The 24,769-nt window shown below is 46.1% G+C and overlaps 1 protein-coding gene across 7 annotated transcripts in view; it reads left to right on the top strand.

The window, feature by feature from the left end:
- fgfr3 (fibroblast growth factor receptor 3) overlaps positions 1-24,769 on the top strand; it is a 71,923-nt gene that overhangs the window by 24,691 nt on the left and 22,463 nt on the right. For 5 of the 7 annotated variants that reach the window (XM_041954326.1, XM_041954323.1, XM_041954322.1 and 2 more), the window contains exons 3-5: positions 2,690-2,950; positions 6,462-6,527; positions 16,045-16,214. In XM_041954326.1, coding sequence (XP_041810260.1) covers positions 2,690-2,950; positions 6,462-6,527; positions 16,045-16,214 — 497 coding nt within the window. The remainder of the gene's footprint in view (positions 1-2,689; positions 2,951-6,461; positions 6,528-16,044; positions 16,215-24,769) is intronic. The other 2 variants (XM_041954324.1, XM_041954325.1) reach the window with 1 other exon arrangement.

Raw genomic sequence — 24,769 nt, 5'->3', positions numbered from 1 at the left:
GTGTTTTTCTTCTTCTCCTCAATGGGCCTTTTTGCTTCGCGGAAGAAAAAAAAAAGCGCTGTAAATATTGTTGTCAAAGGCAGCAGAGCCACATTCAGCACATAACATCTCCAGTGGTTTTAATGGGTGTAATAAAACAGAGAAAACAAATCTGTTCAGTTCATTTAAGACCTGGAGCACACAGAAGAAAATCTTTAAGAGCGTCTGAAGCGTCGCAGGCTGAGATGAAACAGGCAGGAAAACACTCGTGTGTGTGTTTCACCGCTCACACGTCCTCAGGTACTGCACCTGAGTACAAATCTGAGCTGCTCTCAAGTATTTTAAAGACTTTCTTTTCCTAAAGTACAGGAAAAAACGAAGATGTACACGACTATTTATCTGATATCTGTCGTTACTCGTCATCTTGCATGTTCAGGTTTTACATTGAAGATAAAATAAACTCTGATTTGGTGATTGTTTACACATATAAGCTTATAAGCTACATATAACCAACGTGTCAGCACACACATAAATACTGTACAATCATATATAACCTAAAAAGGCGTCTTTTGACTTGTAAATTCACACATCTTTGCATACTTTGGTTGGGCTTTTAAAGGCCCCCCCTCGTCTGCTGACACTAGAAGGCTGCTGATTGAAAAGCTGATTTCAAGAGGCGGGCCTAGAGGATGATTGGTGACATCACCAGCCAATCCTGGTCCTGGGAAAATATTTGCATATTCATACATTCTGGGATTTTTAATGTGGATGAAGGAGAAAAGTTTAATGATTATCCTTTTTCCGCAAAACCCACGTCAGACACACATTAGACAGAGGGTGGAGGGAGACTTTAAGTAAAGAACATCTAAAAATGTCTTTCAGCTCAGTGACACAGTGACTTTCTGACAGCAGATCTCATCTTTAATGGATTGTAAAGACATGAAGGGACACTGAGACAAAGGTCTCCAGCTGGCACTGAAGTGGGACAGTGTGGTTATATGTGGTGTGCGCCTTCACTTCTCAGCCACTGAACCTGCAGATGTGCTGAACTCACAGAGATCTGCATCCGTTAACACAGGAGCATCTTTGTGTTGTTATCACTGTCACTCAGAGCATTTCACTACGACTTCTGGACTGACGATGTTCTGACGTACAGGAACTCTGGCAGCGCTACCTGCTGGTTCCACCACATCAACAGCACCTTCGTCTGTCTGTGAGGGTGCGTTCGCTTCTTTGGCTGGCGTCCGTCCGCACCGGCAGCCCGCCTCGCGCTGAAACAGCCCATCTATAATTTAGAGCGTCCATTATGTATTCCCCGTGAAGGTTGTCTCGTCTGGGCCGCTCCTGATTTCAGCCTTGCCTCTCAACTCCAATTTCCTAATCTCAGTTCAGGGCTGCCTGTTCACCCTCGCCGCTCGTCTGCGAGGCGGCTGCCCTTTCAGCGGGTCAACAGTGGGCGTGTTTGCCGTCATAAATCACGTTCTTAACACACCTCGTTCAGTCTTTCCCATGGGTGGGTGTGGGTGGGGGTGCATTTGAGTGTGCAAACAAGTGTGTGTTGTGTACTCTCACAGCGTTTTTTTTTTGTGCTACGCGCCTGCACACGTGAGAGGATGCATGCGAGAGAAACTCGTGGTCACATGACCACGACATCCGGGGCCTCCGTTACATTAAGTTTCAAACAACACATGAAAGCCAGAACTCAGTTTTGCTCACGTAGGCAACTGTTTGTCTTTGGGAAACGGCAGAGCTGCGTGCAGCAGTGTGGAAATCATCATCCGTGACATAAAACTCATTTTATTTTATTCATGTCATCAGTGCAGTGTCCATCACATCTGCAGTCCGTCACAAAAAAAACACAACAGCAGCCATAATTCATGCCGACTCGAGGCTTTTAAATGTAAAAAGGCCTCTCTGCAGCCAGTGGAGAGCTGGCATCATGCTCATCTGTGGGCAACATCAAAAAAACATCAGTATTTAACAATAAATTAGGCAAGAACTAAGCAAAACTCAGGTTTAGTCTAATTTTCAGGGCAAACAGGACAGGATTGGGGATTTGGGACAACTGTCCAGAACTTTCCAGGACGTCTGGACGGCCTAATGTATGCGTCTGTGCGCTCATAAGTGTCCCTGTGTTCGCGTACTTCATGGCGTTCCCTTGAATGGCTTCCAGAGCGCCCATGAGGTCGTCTTTTTTGTGTCTCCCTGACGGCGATGATGAGGTCTGGATGAGAAGACGCCTCCACTGCAGGATGAGAGGACACATACAAGGGCGCCCGCTGTTTATTTGTCCACCTCCAGCCGAGGCCGGCATCCTTAGCGAAGCTCGTAAACATGTTGATTTTTCCCCGGCTCTGACCGAGCTGGCACACGGAGCTCCTGGAGTAAATGAGCTGGTGTTTGACAGGGACGGGTGGAGAGGAGGCGGAGGTTCACTTCCGCGCTGCCCAGATCTGTCTCCGTCTTATGCTGGAATAAAATAAACTTTCTTACTTCCAGGTCTCTTCTTATGCTGAGACAACGCTTCAACCCCTAACTATTAGAATTCTACAATATACACCTGATTCAGATCTTACAGGTAGAAGACCTGCCCGGTTTTAGCTCTGTGCTGCTAATTTAGTCTATAAATGTCATCATGATGTCCTCAAGCTCTGAATATGTTTAGTACAGCTCTTTCTCATAAGCCACTGTGTCATCTTTCTGTGTGCAGACTCTGTGTCCAGCGAGACAGCTTTCCTGGAGGATGTTCTGGTCATGGGGGAGACCCTGGAAATCTCATGTGACATGGAAGACCACTCGGAGCCCGTCGTCTGGTTCAAAGACGGCGCCGGGCTGGTGCCTGGCAACCGGACGCGGCTGGGCCAGAGGATGTTGCGCATCATCAACGTGTCGTACGAGGACTCGGGCGTCTACTCATGCCGGCTCGCCCACAGCAAGAAGCTGCTCAGCAACTACACCATCCGGGTGACAGGTGAGAGCAGCAGGAGGGGGATTTTTACCTGCAGAACTGGCATCCAAGGAGAAGAATTGACAATTGGTTGCATGTAAAACCAATAAGTGAACATGAGGTTATTTATTGGCTTTATTCCAATGAAATTCTGGCTACTTTTACCTCTTCAGCCAACCAAAAATCCTTCAAATTCCTTCAAAAAGCCTGTTTTCCTCACAATCTGTGAGGAAAACAGGCTTCACGTCTGAATACTGACTCAATTTAAGGGGCCACAACGAGCCAGTGAAGTTCAGAATCACTGCCTTAAATGAGTTCCTCCTGCCTGGTCCGATGAAAACTGCTTCCTGTGCAGGAGTACAGGTCTGCACCAGTGAACTGTTGAGTTCGCCATAAATCAGAAAAGGTCATTCTGAAGGCTCTTAAGCTGAATGCTTTGTTGCGTGTTGCATGACTCAACTGCAACACCAGTAAAACCTGTCACGGTGCTTACAGGTGATCATTTTTCATCACATACACAAATATTAAGGCAGAAGTGTGTTTGCGAGCGCTTAAATCTGAGATATTTAAACCAACAACATGCTGTTTCTTAAGATACTAGAGTCACTCCAGCTCCAGTGGAAACAGCCTGCTCTGGTTTTGAGAATAAGTGACAGCTTCTCGTCGCAGCTCATAGAAAAACAGTGAAAACTTAGCTCAGGATCATTTTCTGCTCCAGCTCCTGGTTGGCCGCACACACACACACACTCGCCGGCTAACACCCAGCCAAGTTTCACACAGATCCACCCCCCTCCTGATGCACAGTCAAAGGTGAAATTCATTATCGTATGAGGGGATGAGTAAAGCCTTAAACAAGTGTGATGCAGACAGAGCTCTAATAGGAATACAGGAGGGGAGGAGGTGAGGAGGTGAGGAGGGGGAGTGTGGGTGGGGGAGGTCGGAGGGGAGCGAGCAGTAGCTTAAAAGTCTGGCGGCTTTTTCCCGTAAAACTCATGGACACCAGCTGAGCCTGTTATTGACAACTAATTAGAAAGCAATTAGCTCGAAACATTTCATCATTGAAAACAGATGGGGTGGCAAGAAATGAGAGAGTTCGCTCCCCCTCGACTCAACCCCCTCCTCCTCACACACACACACACACACACATACACACGTGTTTGGCTGCAAGCCGGGGAGAAAATGGCCTTTTCCAGGACTGATCAGAGGTGGACAGCTTCTCCTCCTGGACCCGCAAATCATGTCCAGACTGCAGGAGGACACATGCAAACACACACAACCCCGTTTAAGAGGAAGAAAACATCCATCTTTCCAAGTCGCGCTCGCCTCTAAAATCTCCCGTCGAGGTGAAATAACTGCATTCGCTTCCAGCTCAGCATGTTTCAGGAGGAAAAACCCACACAGGAAGCGAATTCATGGCAGCCCATTGTCAGACATTTCATATCATTTTAACACTCAGTACATGTTTAAATTACTTGTCAAGTCAGACTTTTTACAGAATGTGGCGGCAATATCCTGTTCTCCCGCCGCACGGCCCGTTCTCCGCCCTCTACTCCAAACACTGAGCCTCAGCTCCATCTAAAACACACATGGGCTATTGTGTTTTCCCTCAAATATTTGAGTAAGGTGTCAGATATTTAGGAGCGGTATCAGATTTAGCACCTGGATGGCGTCCAGGCGGCGGCGAGCAGCCAGCTCGTACTGTACACACACCTGGTACACATGTTGGAAGCAAGACGCTGCAATGTGACGACGAAAGAAGTTCATTTCCATATGAAATGTGTGAAAATGAGCAACTTTTGTTCAGAGCTATCACAGAATTGACTGCAAGCGCTAAAAAAGAACTGAAATATGTTGTATTTATCTGCTTATAGATCATTTTTAGCAAAAGCAAACAGGATATGAAGATAGTTCAGAGGCTCATGTTTCAAGTTCAGTCTTGTTTTCCTATTTTACTCAACAAATTCACCTTTTGATCCTCTAAAGTTGAGCAACAGGATATATAGAAATAAAAGCTGAATTGCTTCCTCACAAGCTGCAACAAAAGTGCATGTTGAACTTCTTGAGCTTGAAGGTTCATTATTGGAAATAGTCATTTCATTTCTTTAGCTGCTTCATTTCAATCACCTGTTTTGCTAACTATTTCTCGTTGCTGTCCGAAGTAAAAATGATCAAATGTGCTGATTCAAGGTGAAATTTTATGTATTCGTCTTTGTTTTCATGTCTTAAAAAGTTTGGTTAAGCTAATTTGCTAAATCTGGTATTGGTTCAAAACTCCTGCTTGACTTATGGACTCCAGTTTAATGGTGTCTTCATATTTATCAATAAAGTTTTTACTTGTGTTAACAAACAGGTAAAACCCAAGTTTTCACTTATAATCTTGCCTAAATCAGGTCTTTATACTTTTGTTGCGTTGCAGCATCTGAAATCAGATTTTATTTTAGCCTATTAGCGATGTGGCTCGAAGGATGCTGATGTGTGACTGAAATATCTCGACAGCGACGCTCACTAATACTTTGGTTTATGACCAAATACCTGCAAATCTACTAACATTCCCACCTGCCTCAGCTGTACTTTGTTTTTTGTGCTAATTAGCAAATGTTGCATGCTGATGCTAATGTTTAGCGCAAGTGCGGCCTCTCTCTAGCAAGACTGTAGACTCTGAGTGTTCTAGTGTGCTTTCTTCTGGTTTCACTCGTCTCAGTAACTCACAGTAGTTGGTTGAAAGAGCAGATATATTTTAAGTTTGTACAAGGATGGAGCTCTTTCCAGTCGAGCTTCTTTCTGCGGAAAAAAGCTGCTCGTCAGGAGTTTCCGGAGCCGTTTTAGCTGCTGAGCTAACAGCTGGCTCTCATTAGCCAGACCTGTGGAGCTGAACCAGAAAAAGTCAAGGTCACATCGAAAATAATTACAACACCGGCGTGAAAATGTGCGGCGCAGCGGATCTAATCAGTATACGTGGCTGGAGAATAGCTAGATGTCATCTGACACGCTAACTGCTAGCAAGAGTTAGCGTGTGCTGCACAGATAAAGAGCATTGTTGTTGCTTATGTGTGTGTGTGTGTGTGTGTGTCGCAGCGCTCCTAATGACCCCCTCATTTGCGACGTCCGTGGAGACGTTGTGGTTGTAATATCTGAACGAGCCGCCGCGCTGCAGAGAACTGGAGGCTCATTCATGAGTTCCTCAATGAGCAGTTCTGGTTTGCGTTCGTGCACGTGCGTGGGCGTGCGTGTCTGTGTGTGCATACGCCTAATCGTGCTGTGTTTGTGAACACACGCCATTTAAGCTCCACCGGGCATTCAGCATGCACAGAATTCCCGCTTTGTTTTCCCTCTTTAGCTGCAGCTTATCGCGCACAGAATAGCTTGTCGAGCCTTCCAGATGTGTTTCTGTGTTATCTGATGGTTGACATAGTTCAACAAGCCCAAAGAGTAAAGACTTTCTATTCAATGAAGCTGTCCAGATGAATAAGTGCAGATGCAAAATAAGATTCGTGCTGCGTATTTTAATTCTACTCTGTTTGTCTTTTCCTTTTAGATTCTCCGTCGTCTGGTGATGATGAAGATTATGACGAAGATCCAGAAGATGCAGGTAATGCAAATGGTGAATTCCTAATTATTCTCTTTTGACTACATTTTTTTGACTAAAACAATGTTGTTTGGTGTAAGTGAGTGCAATAGTTTGTCGCTGTTCCTGCTTAAAGAGCTCATGAAACTGTGTGAAATTAGATCTTGAAGTGAAGGTGATACAGGAAACGTGTAAACTGCAAACATTTTTTATATTTAGCAAAAATCTTATATATATCCCAACAATTTGGAAGGTGCCTAAAAGTGTGTTTCCATTTTTTAACTTCATTCTTAGAAATCTTCTGGCAGCTCAAACTTCAATTTAAGTCCACGTTTTAATGTGTTTTTTTGTTCCTTTAGTTTGATCTTTTTTCGTTGACTGCCCTTTGGTTGCTCCTAAACATAGATTGAAATGTAAAAAAGAAAAAAAACACACAATTATCTAACAAGAGAAGAAAGCCACCTTCAGCAGCAGGATTCCTACACGCGGCATTAATGTGTTGTCATGTCAAAAATCCAACCTGAGTTCCATTAAGGCAGCATGAACTGCGTCGTTAAGCCTAATGTGCAGCACCTGCCACACACACACACACACACACTGCTGAATGAATGAAATGGGCTCAAGTAAAGTAAAGATTTGTTTGTATTGTTCCATTTTTCTACAACTTCGTTTAACTGTGATTGCAAAAAGGTAGATTTTAGACTAAGGCGGTAAAAAAGATTGATTTTATGGGTAAGAAAAGCTGCAAATGGATAAAAGAAACCACAGTATGACTTTTATGAGCCTTTATTAGAGACCATGATTACAGCTAAATGAAGGTGAAACATTCCTCAACAAGGAGCCTAATTCACATGTACCTTTTTCCGTTTACCTGACTGTAATTTAATTTGAAAAATAACATAGTTGAACTCGTATGATGGCAAACATGATGTTTCCCCCCAGACGCTCCCTCCGAAGCTTATAAACCCTCTGATTCTCAGTCAAGTGTCTGTATCCTGCAGTTACTTTAGCGACTCTGGTGCCGCTAATCCTGAATTATTAGCGAACCTTACAACATGATGAACAGGTGGAAAGTGTGAGCAGTGTTTCCTGTACTCGTTTAGTGCAGCGGAGATGGTCTGTTCAGATTAGTTATGTCAACAGCTAATCGGTGTTTTAGCATTTGGACTCATTTCACCTGTCACTGTGATAAAAGATTTGGTCTGCAGGAGCCACAAGAGTTGCTTGGAAAGTAGCTTTTATTGGCAATTACACGGCTCTCATTGGATTTATGCAACTGATTAGAGTTTTACATCTGTAATTGGAATTATATGGCTCTTATAAGTGCTCGCCGTCTTGCTGTGCTCACATTAAAGCCTCCCCCCAGAGCGCTAAACTAAATGCCACTGTGGCACAGATCAAAAGCCGGCGGTGCTCCGGTGGGTAACACCCCTTTCAGCGCTCTCTTGTGATGTGAGCGGCTGTGGCATTCGGAGGCGTGCGGAGTTCAGGTGCAGGTGAACAAAGAGCGACGAGGGACGGCTTCTGCCGGCTGCGTGTGCGTTACACGCTCTGCTCTGTCAGCTAGCATGACTCCAGAGAGACGGAAAGCGTCTCCGCCCCTCTGCAGGCTCTCGACCAGCCAGACGCCACGCTGTGCCGCCTTTGTTGTGCCGCGCGGAGGGAGACAGCGCAAACAGACGGAGACGGACGAAAAAAACATTGAAACGATGGAAATATGGTGAGAGAGGAAGAGGCGACGGGAGAGAAGTGAAGACAACAGAGAGCCTGACTCAGAAACCTGCAGAAAGAGGCAGTGCACATGCTTAAATTCCACCGTTTGCATGCTCGCAATAGTTCAAAGAAGAAGGATTCGATTAGACGAGCATACATCTTGACACTGGACCGCAGCCGTAAAAACTGAAGAACTTGCCAACAGTGTCAAACAGTCCATCATGTCTTGAACTGGATCCCAGTCCACCTTAGCTGCTCGGCAAAATTGGTGCCAGAAGCTGAATGTGGAACTGTTTGGATGCCGGAGCGAGAGGCGGACTCCCACCTGAAATCAAAGCCCCTTTGTAAACGTCGCGTTCAAAGCTCCGACCAAATCCAGCGTCGTCACACGCAACTCGAAGTAAAATCCAGAAACTGTGGCTCAGACGGCGGCTGCTGGAGCAGCCCAAACTCTGCGTGTTCGCCCGTAATGTTTCACCAAATCTGTTGAAATCCAGCTACAATCGTTACACGCTGACACAGACGTGTGACTTCTTCCAGGTTAGCTGACAAGAGGACGAAACAAGAACACAATTTAAATATGGTCGTTTGGAGAATGTAGTTTGGTGCTGTCGGTATGTATTTTAATATACAGACAAAGTCTTTCTGTTACTTCGCCTATTCTAATTCATATAAAAGGGGACTAAATAATAGCAACACCTGTCAGTGTACATAAAGCAGCACGGCTCATTAGCACCACAAATTACATCTCCAGAATAATTCTACAGTTGAACGCCTCAACAAACGCTGATTCCAGCCTTCATGAAGGAGCGCGTCTCCTGTTCGAGGACCTTTTGTTGTCACCCCGATCTCTCCCCCCTCTTTTCGTGTCACCTTTTTCTCCTGTCAAAATAAAGCAAACACATTAAAAAAAAAAAGTCTTTTGGTAGAGACGTCATGTCAAAACAACAAAAAGGAAATTTCCATTTTAGTTGTTGAGGTGTTGATGTTGAAATTGGGAATTGTGGTTCTGCTGCTGCTTTTCCCCTTTTAATGTTTAAAGTATTTCCTCGCTGTTGGGAGACAGGCGAGAAATCTGCGTTTTGATGAGGCAGTTGTTGCTGATGACAGCACGCAAAAGGAGTTTTGAGGCGTACAAACCGTCAAAAATAAGTGACAAGTGTTGGTAAAGCCTCTGCTCGGAAAAACAAGAGCAAAGGCCCAGTTATAGATCAATAATCAGCACCTAATTTATCCTAATTCTTACATAAGAGCTGCTTTTGTTCTCATTGTACCACTCAAGCCCTCAATCACTCAATGAACACAGGAGCGTCTGTTAATATTCTTTGTTCTGATGCTATCACTTTCAACATTTAATCCCTGCATTCTGCTCACTTTGGATAGCGGAGGATTAAAAATGTAATCTAGCTTCATATTCATACAGTATTGCTTTAGCTGATGCTCTTATCCAGAGAGATTACAGAAGAAAGCAGCAGAATGAGCTTCCTGTTGCCGTCTTTGTGCCGAAAGTCGCCGTGGATAATCTTAACACCTGCGATGTAAAACCTGAACGCGTTTGAATGCGCGGCTTCACTTGGTGCTGAAAGCCTGGAGTGTTTTCTAAACGGGCCGAAGTGGCAGCAGCGGCAGCAGCTTACTGCAGACATCCTGAATGCCGGTAAATAGCCTCAGACCGCCAGACTTAATCTCTGGATGTAAGTCTACCTCATGACATACGAGGCTCCGATTTCCTGGCCAAAAGGAGAGGGATTAGCCCAGAAACGTTAAACCCCTATCGCTGCTTAATGTCCGCTAAGCCACCGCTAATTAGCCGGCTGTGGCAGGAAGGAGCCATGTGACGAGCTACGCAGCCAGACGGAGAGTCCCCCGTCGGCCAGCGGAAGAGCGTCCACGTCCACACGCAGAGAGGACGGTAATAGAGACGTGGAGATGGTGAAAGAGGCAGGCCGTTAATGAGGGAGAGGGGCTGGAAAACATTCGCTGATTGACAGCGGGGCAGGGAAGCGAGAGAAGAGGAAACGATGGCACGAAAAAGAGGAGATTTGAGGAGTTGAGTCACTCTGAGCCGTCGCCGTGGCTGCCAGCTGAAATGATGCTGCTGGCCACAGCTGACTGTTCTCAGAGGAGGGACAAACACGCAGAAAGACGGACAGTCAGACAGACGGACGAGCTGCCGCAGCCATGATCTCATTCTCCACCAGCCTCCAGAACTCGCTCAGCTGTCTCCCAAGGCCTTCTGGGAAAAGGCAGGGAGGATAGATGCCCTCCCAGCAGCCACGCCGCGCACAAATGACATTATCCAACAATTTGTAGGACTGACACCAGATTTGTTCAGTTTTGTTTGCGAAGAGAATGACGGCAGCCACTTACGTCGCCTCTTTCCAGTTTACGCTTCACATCTCCGAGTGAGCGGGCGAAGGTTCGGCAGGCCTTCACACACACACTGAGCAAACTGAGAGGCTGACACTTCCACTCTGAGAGGCAGCACATGGGTCAGCTCAAGCCAGTTTAACTTCTAATCAAGTGAAAATGGGCCAAAAACCAGAAAACACATCAAAATTTTTTAAATAAAGTGTAAAATGGTGAAATATATCCTGCAAGCGGCTCCATTCAGGCAACAAACATTAATTGTCTTTTATAGTTATTAATTGTTGGCTTTTATTGTCCAAAGAAAGGTGAAAAAATCATCTTTCCAATGCAAATTAACTGTAAACTGAAATATTCGTCTTGAGAAAATAACTAAATGGAATGAATCTGCAGTGAAAAACGTGAATTCTGTGAATGGACTTTTGCTTTGAGAAGCGCGGTAAGATATTAAGAGTGAATGCAAAAGGCAGTATCATCCCTCATGAGAGATGATTTCACCCGTTTTGACCTGGAATTGTCGAATAGTTCCTCCTTGCGACTTCTCAGAATATGTTTGAAAATCCAACTCGTAAGGTGTAAAAAGTTTCAGGATCATGTGACCTGACAGAAGAGCAAATAAAAAGGTCAGATAGTACCATCCCCCGCCCTCACACGATGATTAAAGTTATTAAAGTGGGTATTTTTTGCAGTGTGGAAAGCAGTGTACACACTCAGGCCTGTGTGAAGTGAAACATCAGTGTGTGTGCGTGTGTGCGTGTGTGTCGGGGGGAGGAATGTTAACAGAGCCTAATCTGTGCTGTGCTGTGCTCCTGAGCTATGCAGCCTCCTTGTTTACCCTGGCAGGAGAGCAGAGAGCCGGACGCCGGGCCACGCTACACTGCTCCGCGGCCGCCATTCCTCCGACTCTGTTTGCCTTGAGTCCCCGCAGGCCCTCCGGGGCAGCGTGCCTTCAAAGAGCCCCAGTGTAATCTGTAATGAAATCTGCCTGTGTGCTTGCAGGCGTCAGCGAGGGCAAATTATACAATTACACAATTAGACCCCCTCTTCCTACTTTCCCCCAGATCGGTGTCTGAGCGCTGAAGGGCCTTGTGCCGCGGCGATCGGCTCCGCGCTGCGTCCTGCTCCTGCTAATTGTTGCACCGGGGTCGGCCCGATACAGAGCCGCAGTCACGCTCCTCCGACCCGCAACGCAGAGCCGGGAGTCAGAGGAAAAGTGAGCTGCAGGGGAGGCGTGTGGGTGTGTTTCCATGTGTGTGGAGCACTTGCGACGGCAATGCTGAGTTTAAATACAAAGAAAATGCAATCACGCTCAGAGCCCAGACAGCGTGCACCCCTGCCAACCCCTGCACGGTCCTTCAAACCTGTTATTTTTAAAACACAAAGTATTCATACAATTTTAATCTGAGTCTGGATCTGCGTCAAAATACACACAGTGGCAGACAATCATGCCAAATCTCCCGTTCTTTGAGTGAGTGCAGTAGTTCATGAGAACATATTTTTTAAAAAGCAAGAAAATAAATCATTAGAAAAACACTAAAAAGTAATCATTTCTTTTCTTGGCCCACGGCCCAACTTCCCACCAAACCTCATTGAAATTTGTGACAATTTTAAAACAACTCACAACCAAAGCGACTGAAAATATCACCTCCTCTACCTCTCCTCTATCTCGGTCAGCTTTGAATGGAAAGAAGGAAAATCTAGCAGCTCTTTAAGTGTCAGCAGGTGATGTAAAGTGTGCAGAACCTCCTGGATTCTCTATTGGCCGTCAGATCTTTTGAGTTTGGATAACAGCTGGATAGATATAATAGAGAAGCTTTCCCTGGCGAACATACCCAGCTAACGTGTGAGTGACCCCTCCCTGCCGCTGTTTAGCGTTTTCTGTCATGGGGTCTGTCATCGAATGTAAAGCAAACAAACAGCACAACAGTCTTGTATTTTTAGGCTCCCGGAGTGAGCCCCCTCCTCAGTTAACCTCTGCAGCTGACAGGTGGACATGATACCGCTGAGCTGAGAGAAGACGTTACGGTAAACCAGTTTCCACTCGGCTGATAGCTCATCCACGCAGGCCGGGGTTATCTCCAGACCCCGTCCCTGCGGGGTTCGAGGGGTATCTGCTCTGCCCCCCCTGCCTCTTTACTAGAAAATCCCACTCCCCTCTGCTGAGGAAATACCATCCAGCCAATTAGACACGGGATGGGATTCCTGTGTGTTGCTGAGCACGCCGAGCAGAGCTGCACAGTAAATCAAAGCAAGCTGAAATCCAAATATCAGAATTGGAAAAGGCTTCGATTTTTACCTTTTCTGACGGTGCAAAGTGTCTGCGTGAGCTCCCCGACATCAGCTGCTGGGAATCCAGAGCCAACACAGCACATTTGAATAATAATACTGTATATTCCCAAAAAACAAAGGAAATAGACGTGAACAGTTTAATATATTAATACCGTTTGCCGCTTAAACAGTTTCTTGTTTTCAGAATTTCTTTTAGTTTTGATTCTGGTTTTCTGCCTCTGCGTTTTTAGCCCATTTTGCTCTTCACCTTTGATCACCTGAAGCGAAGTGCTAAAGATGAAAAGCAGTTCAAACCTGCTCAGCTTCTTTAAAAAAAACAGCAGTATTTTGTGCTATTTTGATCAGCTTTAGCTGTATTCTCATGAGTTCAACATCTCTGAGTAGAAAAAAAACACCTACAGAAACATCTTGACCAGAAAATCTGACCAAGAAGACGTCACAGCACCGCCCACTCAGTTTGATTGACGGGTGATCTCGTGCAGAAACGCAGCAGTTAGCGCTTAGCCGCTAAAGGCCCGCGAATAAACCGATCTCAGTGTGTTTTTGGGACAGAGCCATGGCGATGAGACGAGCACGCCGGCCCGTGCTGAGTCCACGCAGGCGTCTATATTGGGTTAAAAACGTCATTGTGGCTGCAGGATCGTCAGCTGCAGGAAGGTGTTTTCAGGCCCACATGAGTTCAGGAGCAGCAGCAGCAGCAGGAGGAGGAGGAGGAGGAGGAGGAGGAGGAGGACCACACATCGGGAAAGAGACTGTTTAAAAACTCAGTGTGTGTTTCTTTTTCACCGAGTCTGTGTGTGTGTGTGTGTGTGGCTGATTACGACGCCAAGAAAACAATGTGCTCAGACTCCTTGGAGGGTTTCGCCAAGTGTCGCTCCAAATACGCCGAGACAGACGAGACACACAGCGAGAGAAGTCATGAAATCCAACAGATATTTCCCTTTTAAGGTGGAGGCGGTTTGTGTGTGGTTGCACGTGGCGAGCGTTTGTCCCAGCGAGCTGGGGAGTCTCTAACTCGAGCGGGGAGCAGCGCTCAGATGCTCCATTACAGTTTGCAAACACAAACGCGGAGTTTACGCTCGGCTCAACAGGGTGAAGGAACGTTCTGTTTGTTTGCTTTCTAAGAAGATACGTCTGTCTCTTTCATCGCCGTCTCTCCCTGCGCCTGCTTGTAATTACTCTGTGAAGCCGAAGCCAAAGTTCGATGGCGGGAGCCAGAGAGATGTGTGTCAGAAGTATATCAGAAGACATGATGATAAACAGACGCGCGCACGCACACACAAACGCAAACATGTGGTGACTTAGCGACGACACCTCTCTGATTGACGTCTCACCTGGGTCGTCCTGATGAGATAAAAACCCGCCTGTGTGGTGCTGGAGGGTGAGACCCAGGTCTGCTGGCACTCACACACACACACACACACATACGCACACACAAGCGCAGACATTGAGATGGTAATTAGCTCCTCCCGCTCCTCCTGCATTTAGAAAGTAAAAGAGACATCTGATGACCGGTCAGCCACCTCCCCAGCTTTTGTCCTGGGAAACACACACACACACACACACACACACACACACACACACACACACAGCAGGGACAATAGGCCTCTCTGACTCGCTACACCCTTTGTCCACCGTCTTCTCAATACAACTCAATAAATCGCCCTGACAGCTTTCCAAACTCCCGGGTTCGGACGATTCAAATGAACTCTGGCTTTGTTGCCGAGGGGGGGAGATGATGAGCATTGTCTGGTCCTCGTGACGCTTCACGCACCCGTTTTGTGTCCTTTCAGCGTCCGTCAAACTGTTTTACACCGTCGAAGCGTCTTGAACTTAGCTGCGTCTCTCGGGTCCTGACGTTGGCGAGATGTGGGTGCAGGTGCTGTGTGAGGGAAGACCTCCGGTGAAACAACAACCTCACATCTGCTCTGGCAAAGTACATAACTCATGCAAGATGGACCAATTTGAAGACAGGGCAGGAGAGCAAGTTTTCCCATCTTTTAACAATTACAAAAACATGTAACAATGACTTTCTGGAGGGTCTTTCCCAAAATTTCTATGATCCAAGAATACACCAGAAATGGACACCGACCGAGTGTCTGAGTGTCTCTGAGTGCAGAGTCAGATTCAGGTTACAAAAATGAGCACTTGTATTTCGCAGAGCCTAAAGACTTGGTCGAATCTACATGTTAGCACAGCTTTCTAGTTATTCTAATTACTTGGTTGGGAGCTCAAGTTGCAGTTTGCTTATAAAGACTTGAGACTTGTTTCAGATGATTTGAGACTTTGGTTTGTCGCCTCTGATTTAGGACTTGACACTGACTTGTCTAAATTGACTTGATGCTTGACTTGGACTTCTCTTGGACTTGGAATGGAGTCTTGACATAAGACGTATGCTGACTTGTTCAACAGACTTCAAACCTGTACTTTTCTCAGATTTTTTGCGACTTGAGTTGGACTTGGCAAAATGGCTTGAGACTCGATGTGGATAATCTCAAATCACTTGAGACTTCTTCTGGACTTGTTTAAGAGGTGACTTGGACATCTTGAACGACTCAGAGTTATTTCAAATGACTTGAGACTCGATTTAGACTCATCTCAGATGACTCGGTACTCAGGACTTGACATTTGACTTTGATGCCTCAAATGACTCAATGTTTGAGTTATGTCAGTTGACTTGAGACTCGATTTAGACTCATCCAAGATGACTCGGTACTCAGGACTTGACATTTGACTTTGACCCCTCAGAACTCAATGTTTGAGTTGTGTCAGTTGACTTGAGACTCGATTTAGACTCATCTCAGATGACTCGGTACTCAGGACTTGACATTTGACTTTGAAGCCTCAGAACTCAATGTTTGAGTTATGTCAGTTGACTTGAGACTCGATTTAGACTCATCTCAGATGACTCGGTACTCAGGACTTGACATTTGACTTTGACGCCTCAAATGACTCAATGTTTGAGTTATGACAGTTGACTTGAGACTCGATTTAGACTCATCTAAGATGACTCGGTACTCAGGACTTGACATTTGACTCAAATGACTTGAGACTTGAGAGCCTTCCGCACTGTGTAGAACTACCCACTAAATGTTCTAACCTGTCCTAACAGAGCGTATGTTTTGTTTCGGAGAAGCAGTTTTCCATGACTGACAGAACATCCTGTGTTGTGTTCCACCAACAGAAGCTCCATACTGGACGAGGCCCGACCGGATGGACAAGAAGCTCTTGGCTGTTCCAGCCGCCAACACTGTCAAGTTCCGCTGTGCCGCAGCCGGAAACCCAACTCCAACCATCCACTGGCTGAAGAACGGCAAAGAGTTCAAGGGAGAACAGAGGATGGGAGGCATCAAGGTGAGAGAGCTTTCAAGTCGTTAACACCTAAAGGTTACGGGAGAAGGGCGGTGATTTAAAGACACAAATCCTCACACCAGCTCCAAAAAAAATCTGCCTGGAGGAGGTGATGCTCTGCCCTCCTTGAGCTCCCATCAAAGTGCCTTTTAGCAAGGCATCTTAATCCCCCGCTAGTCCGGTGGAGCTGCTGTGTGTCCATCAGTAGGTCCGTTGCGATGCTCCCTGGTGTGAATGTCTATAACTGGGAGAGTGTGAAGAAACGTGTTGAAAGAGCGCCCATGCTTGGTGAATCTTTCTCACGGTAAATAAAGGTCAGGAAACTCGCCGCAGGGCCGGACGACCCCGGCACGACTCTAAGCCGACCGAAATAAATTCAGGGGGGTCGAGCCGCAGTGCTGAAAGCAGAGTGGCGCACAGATACATGCGTGCTCGCGTGATAGCTCTGCGTTGACAGTAATGCAGTGCAGCAAACAGCTGTTGTGCTCAGTTTTGTCATCGGATTCACTCTAAACACTGAGCTCTCATGTGGAATGGCACTGCTTAAAGTAACAGGGCTTGGTTTACTTTTGTGTGCCTTTAATGGCCCTGAGCTGTAGGATTAAAAGACAAACTCGGTGTGGTAAGAACATCGGAATTCAAACAGTGAAAACAGTGTGTTTTGGTTCAAAATAAACTCGACTTAATGACGTACGAATTCTCAAATATTGCCCAGAGATGTGAATTCTTCCCGGATCGTTCTGTCGTGTCTTCTCCTTCCCTCTCAGCCCTCACGCTGCCTTATTAAAGTTTCATTCTAGTGCAAAACATCGGCCCCATTCACATTTTCAAAATGTTATTTTCAATTTAGAGCAACTCTTTACCCAAAAATAAGAACAAATTGTAATATTAAGCAATAAATCCAGGTTTACAGCAAGCACAATACAGGCTAACAGAGAGGACGGTTTATTATTGCAGTGCTCACTTCAAAGGGAGCCTGTGCAACTTTTGCTAAACAGCAGCCACTGCTACTTAAACTGGTAATTACAGCATAGTGCTAAATGCTTAAGCTAAGTGTTACAGTAGCACAAGAAGAGAAGAAGAGTCATGAAGTCAGCACTGACTCATAAATGTCCGTTATAGAGCACAAGAAGTCCGCTAACATTAGCCAACATAAGCTACTGGTCGTACCAGAAGCACAGCTGTTATTGAGTGCTCATGCATTAAACTGAATGGATTAAATTATGTTTGCATGAGGAAGAACGGGCTATTTTATTTACTCATTTATTTATTAATCAAGGCAACAAGACAGAAACTGACAGAGCATGACGAGGAAGACTTGAACTGTGAATACAGTGAATACAGGCCTGTTAGCTGGATTTTACAGGGGGTCACAGAGCAGGGTTATGTTAGCTGTCCTGAGTAGAACGGGCTCTGTCTTCTTCCTGAAGTCACATGATCTCACTTTAATCAAATGCCATGTTAAATATAGCAGAAACTTCAGCATCTGTGACAAAGACAATAAGCATAAAGGAGGCAAAATGGCCTTTTAAATAGTTTCCAGTGGCGCAGAAATTGCATGTTTTAGGCTGAGCAGAGTAAACATGTGTCAGGCTGGTGCTGAAGCAATGAGAGACGCCTCCTCCCCGGTGGAGGTTTGGCATTTAAAGAGTTAAATGTAATGAGATCCTGCAGCTATTAACAGTTTACAAAGATCTCCAACATCTGCTCCCAGCAGACCAACAGCAGTTGTCTCCCTCCCTCTGTCCCCACTCTCTCACACACACACTCACACAGATTCACACACACCTGTCACCAGCCCTCAGGACACTGGAGTGGCTCCCCGACAGCAACTTTTAGCGTGTTTAGCACGACTGAAGATTTGCTGATAGCGAAGTTTGCGTTTTTTTAGCAGCGAGCTAATCCCACGCTGGAGCGGTCAGAGCGCTTTGATATTTGCTCCATCTGTTCGCCAAACCTCTGACTTCTCCTCCAAATCCCAGAGTGTCCTCCTTCTGTAGAAAACCGCTCACCAGCGGCACAACAGAGAGGTTTTTTATGGTGTTTGAAGCTGTATTAAGATGTTAATGTCTGCCTAATCAGTGTAATGCCTGACCTGTGCAGTGCTTACCACTTAGTTTTTGTCCCTGTGCAGCAGCAGCCATGCTTTGCACTCCCCTGGTTTAACACACGCTCCTATGGGATGTTAAATGTGTAATTAGGGGGCGATACAGTATGTATAGCTGGCCTTTGCAGCGTATGTGAGGCCTTGTGCTGTTTTGTGTCAGTGTGAGCCGTCGCACTTTAAGTTTTCAACAAGCCACCAAGACAAATTCCTGTCCATTCTCCACTCTGTGCAGCTGAGCCCAGCACCAACCATGGCTGCGGATGTAGTTCCCAATATGACCACACATGTGGAGGTGGCGCTGTTGAAGTATATGGGATAAAATGCTCCAACCGTTAGAGTTGCAGTCTTCCTGTAGCACTTACCTTATCCTGTTCGCTCTCAGTTAACTCGGCTTTATACAACTCGCAGACTTTACGTAGGCAAAAGCTGATTTCTCTGTGATCAAGCTCACTCTGGTTCTGATGGAGCTCTTAAGAGGCCTTATTAAGACATTTCTCTTGTTTCTCGAACCACGTGGCTCACCCTCCATCCCTCCAGGCTCTGTGGATCCCCATCAGCCAAATTGTGTATAATCTCTGTCCTTATCATGATTCAGTACATAATTTAACTGATGGTGTCTCTTACCTGGAACAAGTGCAGCTCTGCAGCTACTTTAAATTCCTTGATCATACTGACCACTGCACAAGGAATCATCATACAGAAGAGAAATGGTTGAAAATTCTGTTGGAAATGCGCCATTTGATACAATTTCTGTGTCTTTAAGCTCATTTATGAGTAATTTTAGTCTGATAGAGATGTAATGTTCAAGGTGGCAGTTATTGAGACGTGTGCAGGAGCTGCTTTAAAATCCAGTTAGCCGATCACCATGTGGCCACTGTTGGCCTTGAGGGAGGTGAACACAGAGGTCATGCTCTATAGAATCAGGCTGCCGGGTGACGGACAAGCCAGTGACACGGCCCAGCACCAGAGGGGTCAGGGGTAACAGCTTCATCCCATCCTGAAGTCAAAACCTCCGCTAACCCCTCCAGCACCACCCTGCACACTGCAAAAAGTCACTCAAAACTGCCCACAATGGCTTGTTTTGCTCTGAAAGACATCTGCGCCGAAGATCAAGTCGCATTATCTGCAATTCAGTTGAGCGATGTGCCTAATGCCATTACACCGCCGCCTAATTTTTAACATGGTTATTCTTCTCCTGCCATACGGTCGTTTGTTGTTTGCTTTTCCCAGAGATCACCTGTCAGTCAGACACCATCAGAAGCCCTCTGGTGTCTTTATTCTTTATTCCTTAAAAGTTTCCAAGGATTCTTTTGCCCTTCATGATGAAAGTCATCACGCTGTGGAAACTGCAGAAAACTCAACTCATTTGTCAGTAACATCCTAAAAAAGGTTAAATTCACTATTAATAAGCAAATATTTCTAAAACATATAAGACAAGAACCTAAAGAACAATCTGTATTCAGTCCTACAGGGATTGACTCGTCATTAAGTGGAGAGACGTGTATATGTTGTCAGGACTGACATTTTTTGCAGTGTATTCAGTATCACCGTGTCACAGCCTTCATCACCTCACCTCACATCTGCCTGTGATGAGGTCATCTTGCAGGGTGAGGGGCAGACGGGTGTTGGGCGGGCACCCCGAGTCCTGACAGCCCGACAATGGCCTTCCAAAGACTCTATTCCTCCAACAGGGTCCTCAAGGTGAAGCTGTCTTCCTCTCGCAGCCGCATTGAAATGACACCATCACTTTTGATTTGACAGCCGTGGTTAATTTCAGCTGAATGAATCGCGCCCGTGTCTGATTTTTAGGGTTTTGACGGGCGATGGGATGAATTTGTCGCACGCCTCCCGACAGCGAGCCTGCGGCTGTAGCCGACGTGGCCGCTAACTGATCCGTGTTGATCAGCACAATGCGCTCCTCTCCACTCGGCACTGCCGACCAGCAAGTTTATGATTTACTCTGAGCGTCTTCAGATCTGCACTCGTGTGAGAGAAAGTTACTGGCTGAGGGGACCATTAGGGTCCATTACCCGCCTACAAAAATACCCCCTGTCTGCACACTGGAGTGGCTGAAAGTGGCCTTTCTGAGACAGCACCGGATTCTCCTTTGTTCCTTAAAGGCATCGTTTTAACAGGCGTTTCATCTTCTACACAGGCCTGAAATTACATCAATTTTTGCAAAATATGAAGACACACATGTCTCAGAGTTTACTAGAAATGTGACAAAGCTTCGAGGCACATCAAGTCTCCTGCTTCCAGCATGTATCTGTGGAGTGTCTGGATTCTTTAAGCTGACGAGCAAAGTAAGCAAATATGAGATGAAACGACGCTGGATGAGATGGACTTCTTGCAGTGTTATGAGTTATTTATCCTGCGAGTGTCTCAAGTTACTTCAGTGTCCTGAACTGACACGATAATCAAGGATAAATGTGCTTTTTTATAAGGTCGGGGGAGTGTTTTTTGTGGTGAAGAGGTTCAAGGGGATACTTCAGGGCAGAACAGACGGAAAGAAATGAAGGAATAGACTCAAGATAGAAGATATTTTCTATCATTAACATTTTAAGCAGTGATGTCTCCTTGAAACTGTTGATCGCACTGCTTTTAAGAGCTGCTGAGAAGAATATTATCAGTCTGGTTTTCAGTTTAATGTCAGAGAGGCACTTTACTCTGCTGTACATTAGGGTATCTGCAAAATAAATCATCTATCAGCCACTTCAGTAGGAAGATGTTAATACTGGTGGTGTAATTACTCAGACAAATCCTGTGATTATCCCGTCCTGCAGGCCTGTTTAGCCGTACACGAACGTCTTCTCAGTACATTGTGTCCCGTGAGCACGCTGGCGGTTCTTTGACGTTCGCCTCTATCTTCCGGGCGCTTTGTGAGTCCATTGAAATGCAGCACGGAGAGCGAAACGCTACGTTTGTTGAAGCTAAATGAAACGGTAAATAGGATGTGTGGCTCATTTGTAAAATGGAAAATAAAATTCCAGCAGGGCGACGCGCCGGAGCTCTGTGCGCCTTCCCAGACAACTGCGGCGCTGGGAGCCCCCTCCGTTCTGCAGGGGCAGGGCACAGAGGTCGAAGGTCGCCTCTCTATTGAGCCATCAGATGGAGGCGGGGAGAGATGGGCGTGTCGCCAGCCTATTGAGCCGGCCTGAGTCTTGGACAGCCAGAGCCAACGCTGTTGTATGCCGCCACATACGGTGGAAGGGATTTGATTGTGTTCATGCTAAACCGCGGCGGCACAAGCGAGACAAAAGCTGACAATGTAATTATTGTGTTTCACTCTGTCCAGGTCGCTCGGCGCTAAACTGATTTTTCAATCCCTGTTTTGACAGGTTTCCAAGGCGTCGCTCTTAAACTGGCTCCACTGTTACTTTTTAAGACTTTAAGCGCTTTAAATCCTTGTTTTTCCAATCCAGATTTGAACACAGCCTGGATTGTGAGTCTCTGTAGGCCGCGCAGGAATGTCCACACTTTGCAAGATTATTTTTAGGCTCTTTTTAATTTTAGACCCGCCACGGTCGTTCACGTTTCTCCCCGAACACACCACGGACATCGCAAGACAGATTATCCTATTTATTTATGGTTCTTACCCATTTTTTTTTTCTCCTTTGAACTCTCGCACTTCCAATTTTACAGTTTCCCTCTCTATGTTGATGCAACGGCGTGTCGAGCCAAACTCAGGCAACAGACCCGCAAACGTTGCCAGCTTTAATAGCGAGCCCTCAGGACTGCTTCTATCTGTTTCCGCTTTCTCTGTGGGTCAAATTAGACGGTAGCGCAGATCCGGGCCACTGGTCCGCTCTGACACAGTCATAAATTCTGGTAACTGGCCCCGCTGGTTCTGACAGGGCCATTATGTGAGGTGAAGACAGAGGGTTTGGACTATAAAGGGAGCAGGGCTTCCTGAGTTTTCTCAGACAACTGCTACGCTGCAAAAAATGTCTATCTTTATGAGCTGTTTAAGCTGGCGGTCGAGTTGTGAATTCTTGTTTTGACTGAAATGAGTGAAGGAGTCTGCCGGTAGGGTAACTTCACTGATTTCCATGGCAGGCTCTGCAGAGCAGGCAGAAATATCTTACAATAAGGCAGATAACTTTATTTGTTTTAAGATATTTCATGCAATTCAATATAAATCCTCGCCCACTCCTCTTTTTTTTCTCCTCTATGTGTTGTTTTAATGTGTCACTTTTTGCAGTGTAAAAACTCCCTGTCCATTCCCATGGCTTGTGCCCTTCTGTAGGTCCACAGCCAAAGCCCTAAAACCTTTAAAGCCTCGTATGACTCTAACGTAAGCTCCTTAATAATTTAATTCTGTTTGGAATCTGGCGTGATTGGAATGGATGGGATTATCACGTTTGGGGACTAATGCTGCAGGTTCAACAGGGGTTAGCCAGTGTAACATGGTAATAAAAGCAAGTGGCATGTACGGAGAAAATAATGAAATGTGCCAAGGGAAAGACAGAGGGGAATTAAAGGAGAAATGTCACTCAAAGTTAATAATTACCACAAGTTATTAACTTTGAGCCATTCAATTTGAGAGCGTGTTGAGCACTTGGAAATTGCCTTTCTTTAATAGTTATGCACACTGTAAGAAGCTGTGGTCGTGGTGGCAAGTCCAGATTTTAATTGATAATGTTCAAACATGTCGTAACAGGAGCAGAATTAGAGTCAAAGTATGTTTTATTGCTCATGAATTCAGCTTTTCGTTTGTGACTGGAAGGTTACGTAGTCTTACAGTAAAATAGATAAGAATAATGATAAAGATAAGAACAGTTTTCGTCCCAAAGTTGCTGGAAAAATGCGTATTTTTAAGTTTTGTTCTCGTCCAGCTTCTATTACATTAAAAACTACAGAATAGTAAAAAAAAAAAACATATAGATTTAAAATGGGTTATGAATCTCCACTTTGGGGATTTTCATGCTGTCAGATTAAGTTGAAGGATTAGGTGCCACTCTGCAGAGTCTGTCAAACATTATGTGTGTTTTACTGAGCAGGAAAATAAGGCAACAGGCACCGTTTTTTCCCTGACAGCAGCCATTATTGTCTGCAGCTGAATGTAGAATGTGGACGGTGACCACAGCTGTCAGATAACGGGGCGAGTGAGTCTGATCTGAACTGAAAGTGCTCCAGAGCGCCGACACCTCGCAGGTACTTCAAGGCTCTCGCTTATACTGAAATGAATACCTCTTAAGAAATGAAGACCACAACGCTGATCACAGTCTCTTTCTGTTCCTGTTGGTGGTCTTTGCCTCTTCTGAGCTCGTATTTTACCACCTTTTACCCCCCCCACTCCTCGTACGCCGCTGTGTTTTTCCCTCCCCTCCTCTCCGGGCTCAGCAACCGCAGCAGAAGGCGTCACTCATCCGCTCATGAGAGCAGCCATTGACTTTAGTTTGACTCCTCGGCTCTGAGAGGGGGGGTAGACGGGGTGGAGCCGGGTTGCGCTCAAAAGCCATTTGCCAGCGTCGAGCGGGCGGCCTGGTCTACGTTACCACGCAACTGCACAGAGCACACACAGGCATAATATTTACACTCTTACTTTATTTTCCGCATGCGCCTCCAGAAGAGAGAGCGAGCGAAGGAGTGCGTACCGTACGACAGAGGGGGGGGGGGAGGCAGGCGAGGAGAGTGTGCATCTACAAATGTATACGTTCTGTGATTGGCCGGCCGCTCACCTGAACGCGCGGGGTCAAACGTTCGCTCTCTGGGTCGGCACATTTTCCTGCTCAGGTGACGTGAAGCGCTCCACCCTGAAAAGCCTCTTTGTTGACGTCGCTCACTCCCGTCTTTCGGGATTCTGGCCTCTTTCGGAGGTGTTCAGCGGCGGCGTCTGCGGCGCATGTTTCCACTTAAGCCGGGGAGGTCGTCCCTCTTGGCCCGTGGAGACTCTGCCTAGCGATGCGTGGCGGGGCTCTCTGTTCTCGCCTCGCCGCGCCGGGCTGCTCGCTCCGCCTCCGAGCGGCTTCTGAATCTGTCAAGTTAGTATCTGTCTGCTGCTGCCATCCGGCCACACCTGGTTTGAATTACTGCGATGGGATGGATTGCTCTTGACTGGCACAGTGGAACCAATTTCAGAGGTGCAAAAAAAAAGAAGAAGTGCCTGAAGTGAAGGCAGACAGAGAGATATGTTTTCTGAAGAAATTCTTTTAAGAAACATAACTGAGCTCTGTCTTATGAAAACAAATCCGTACTGTATATCATTACTCCACTTAGCTGCACTGATTGCTCAAACGTTCTGTTTTTTAATACTCTTGCCATCATTGTTTTGCAATTCCTTAAGCAATCCTCAATCATCTTGAGAATTATTAAGTTTGTCCCGTCACATTTCTTCTTGTCATCTTGTTCGGGGTAAAAATACGATCCGAAGGCTGCAGCAGACACCTGATCTGAGCGGCTGTGGGCGCACAGACCTGCTCCCCATCAGGACGTCTCCACCACGTCAAAA

The sequence above is a fragment of the Chelmon rostratus genome, chromosome 15 (genome assembly GCF_017976325.1).
Source record: "Chelmon rostratus isolate fCheRos1 chromosome 15, fCheRos1.pri, whole genome shotgun sequence".
Classification (NCBI taxonomy): domain Eukaryota; kingdom Metazoa; phylum Chordata; class Actinopteri; order Chaetodontiformes; family Chaetodontidae; genus Chelmon; species Chelmon rostratus.
Note: the sequence above shows the minus strand (reverse complement) of the source record. Positions and strands in the feature narration are given on the sequence as shown.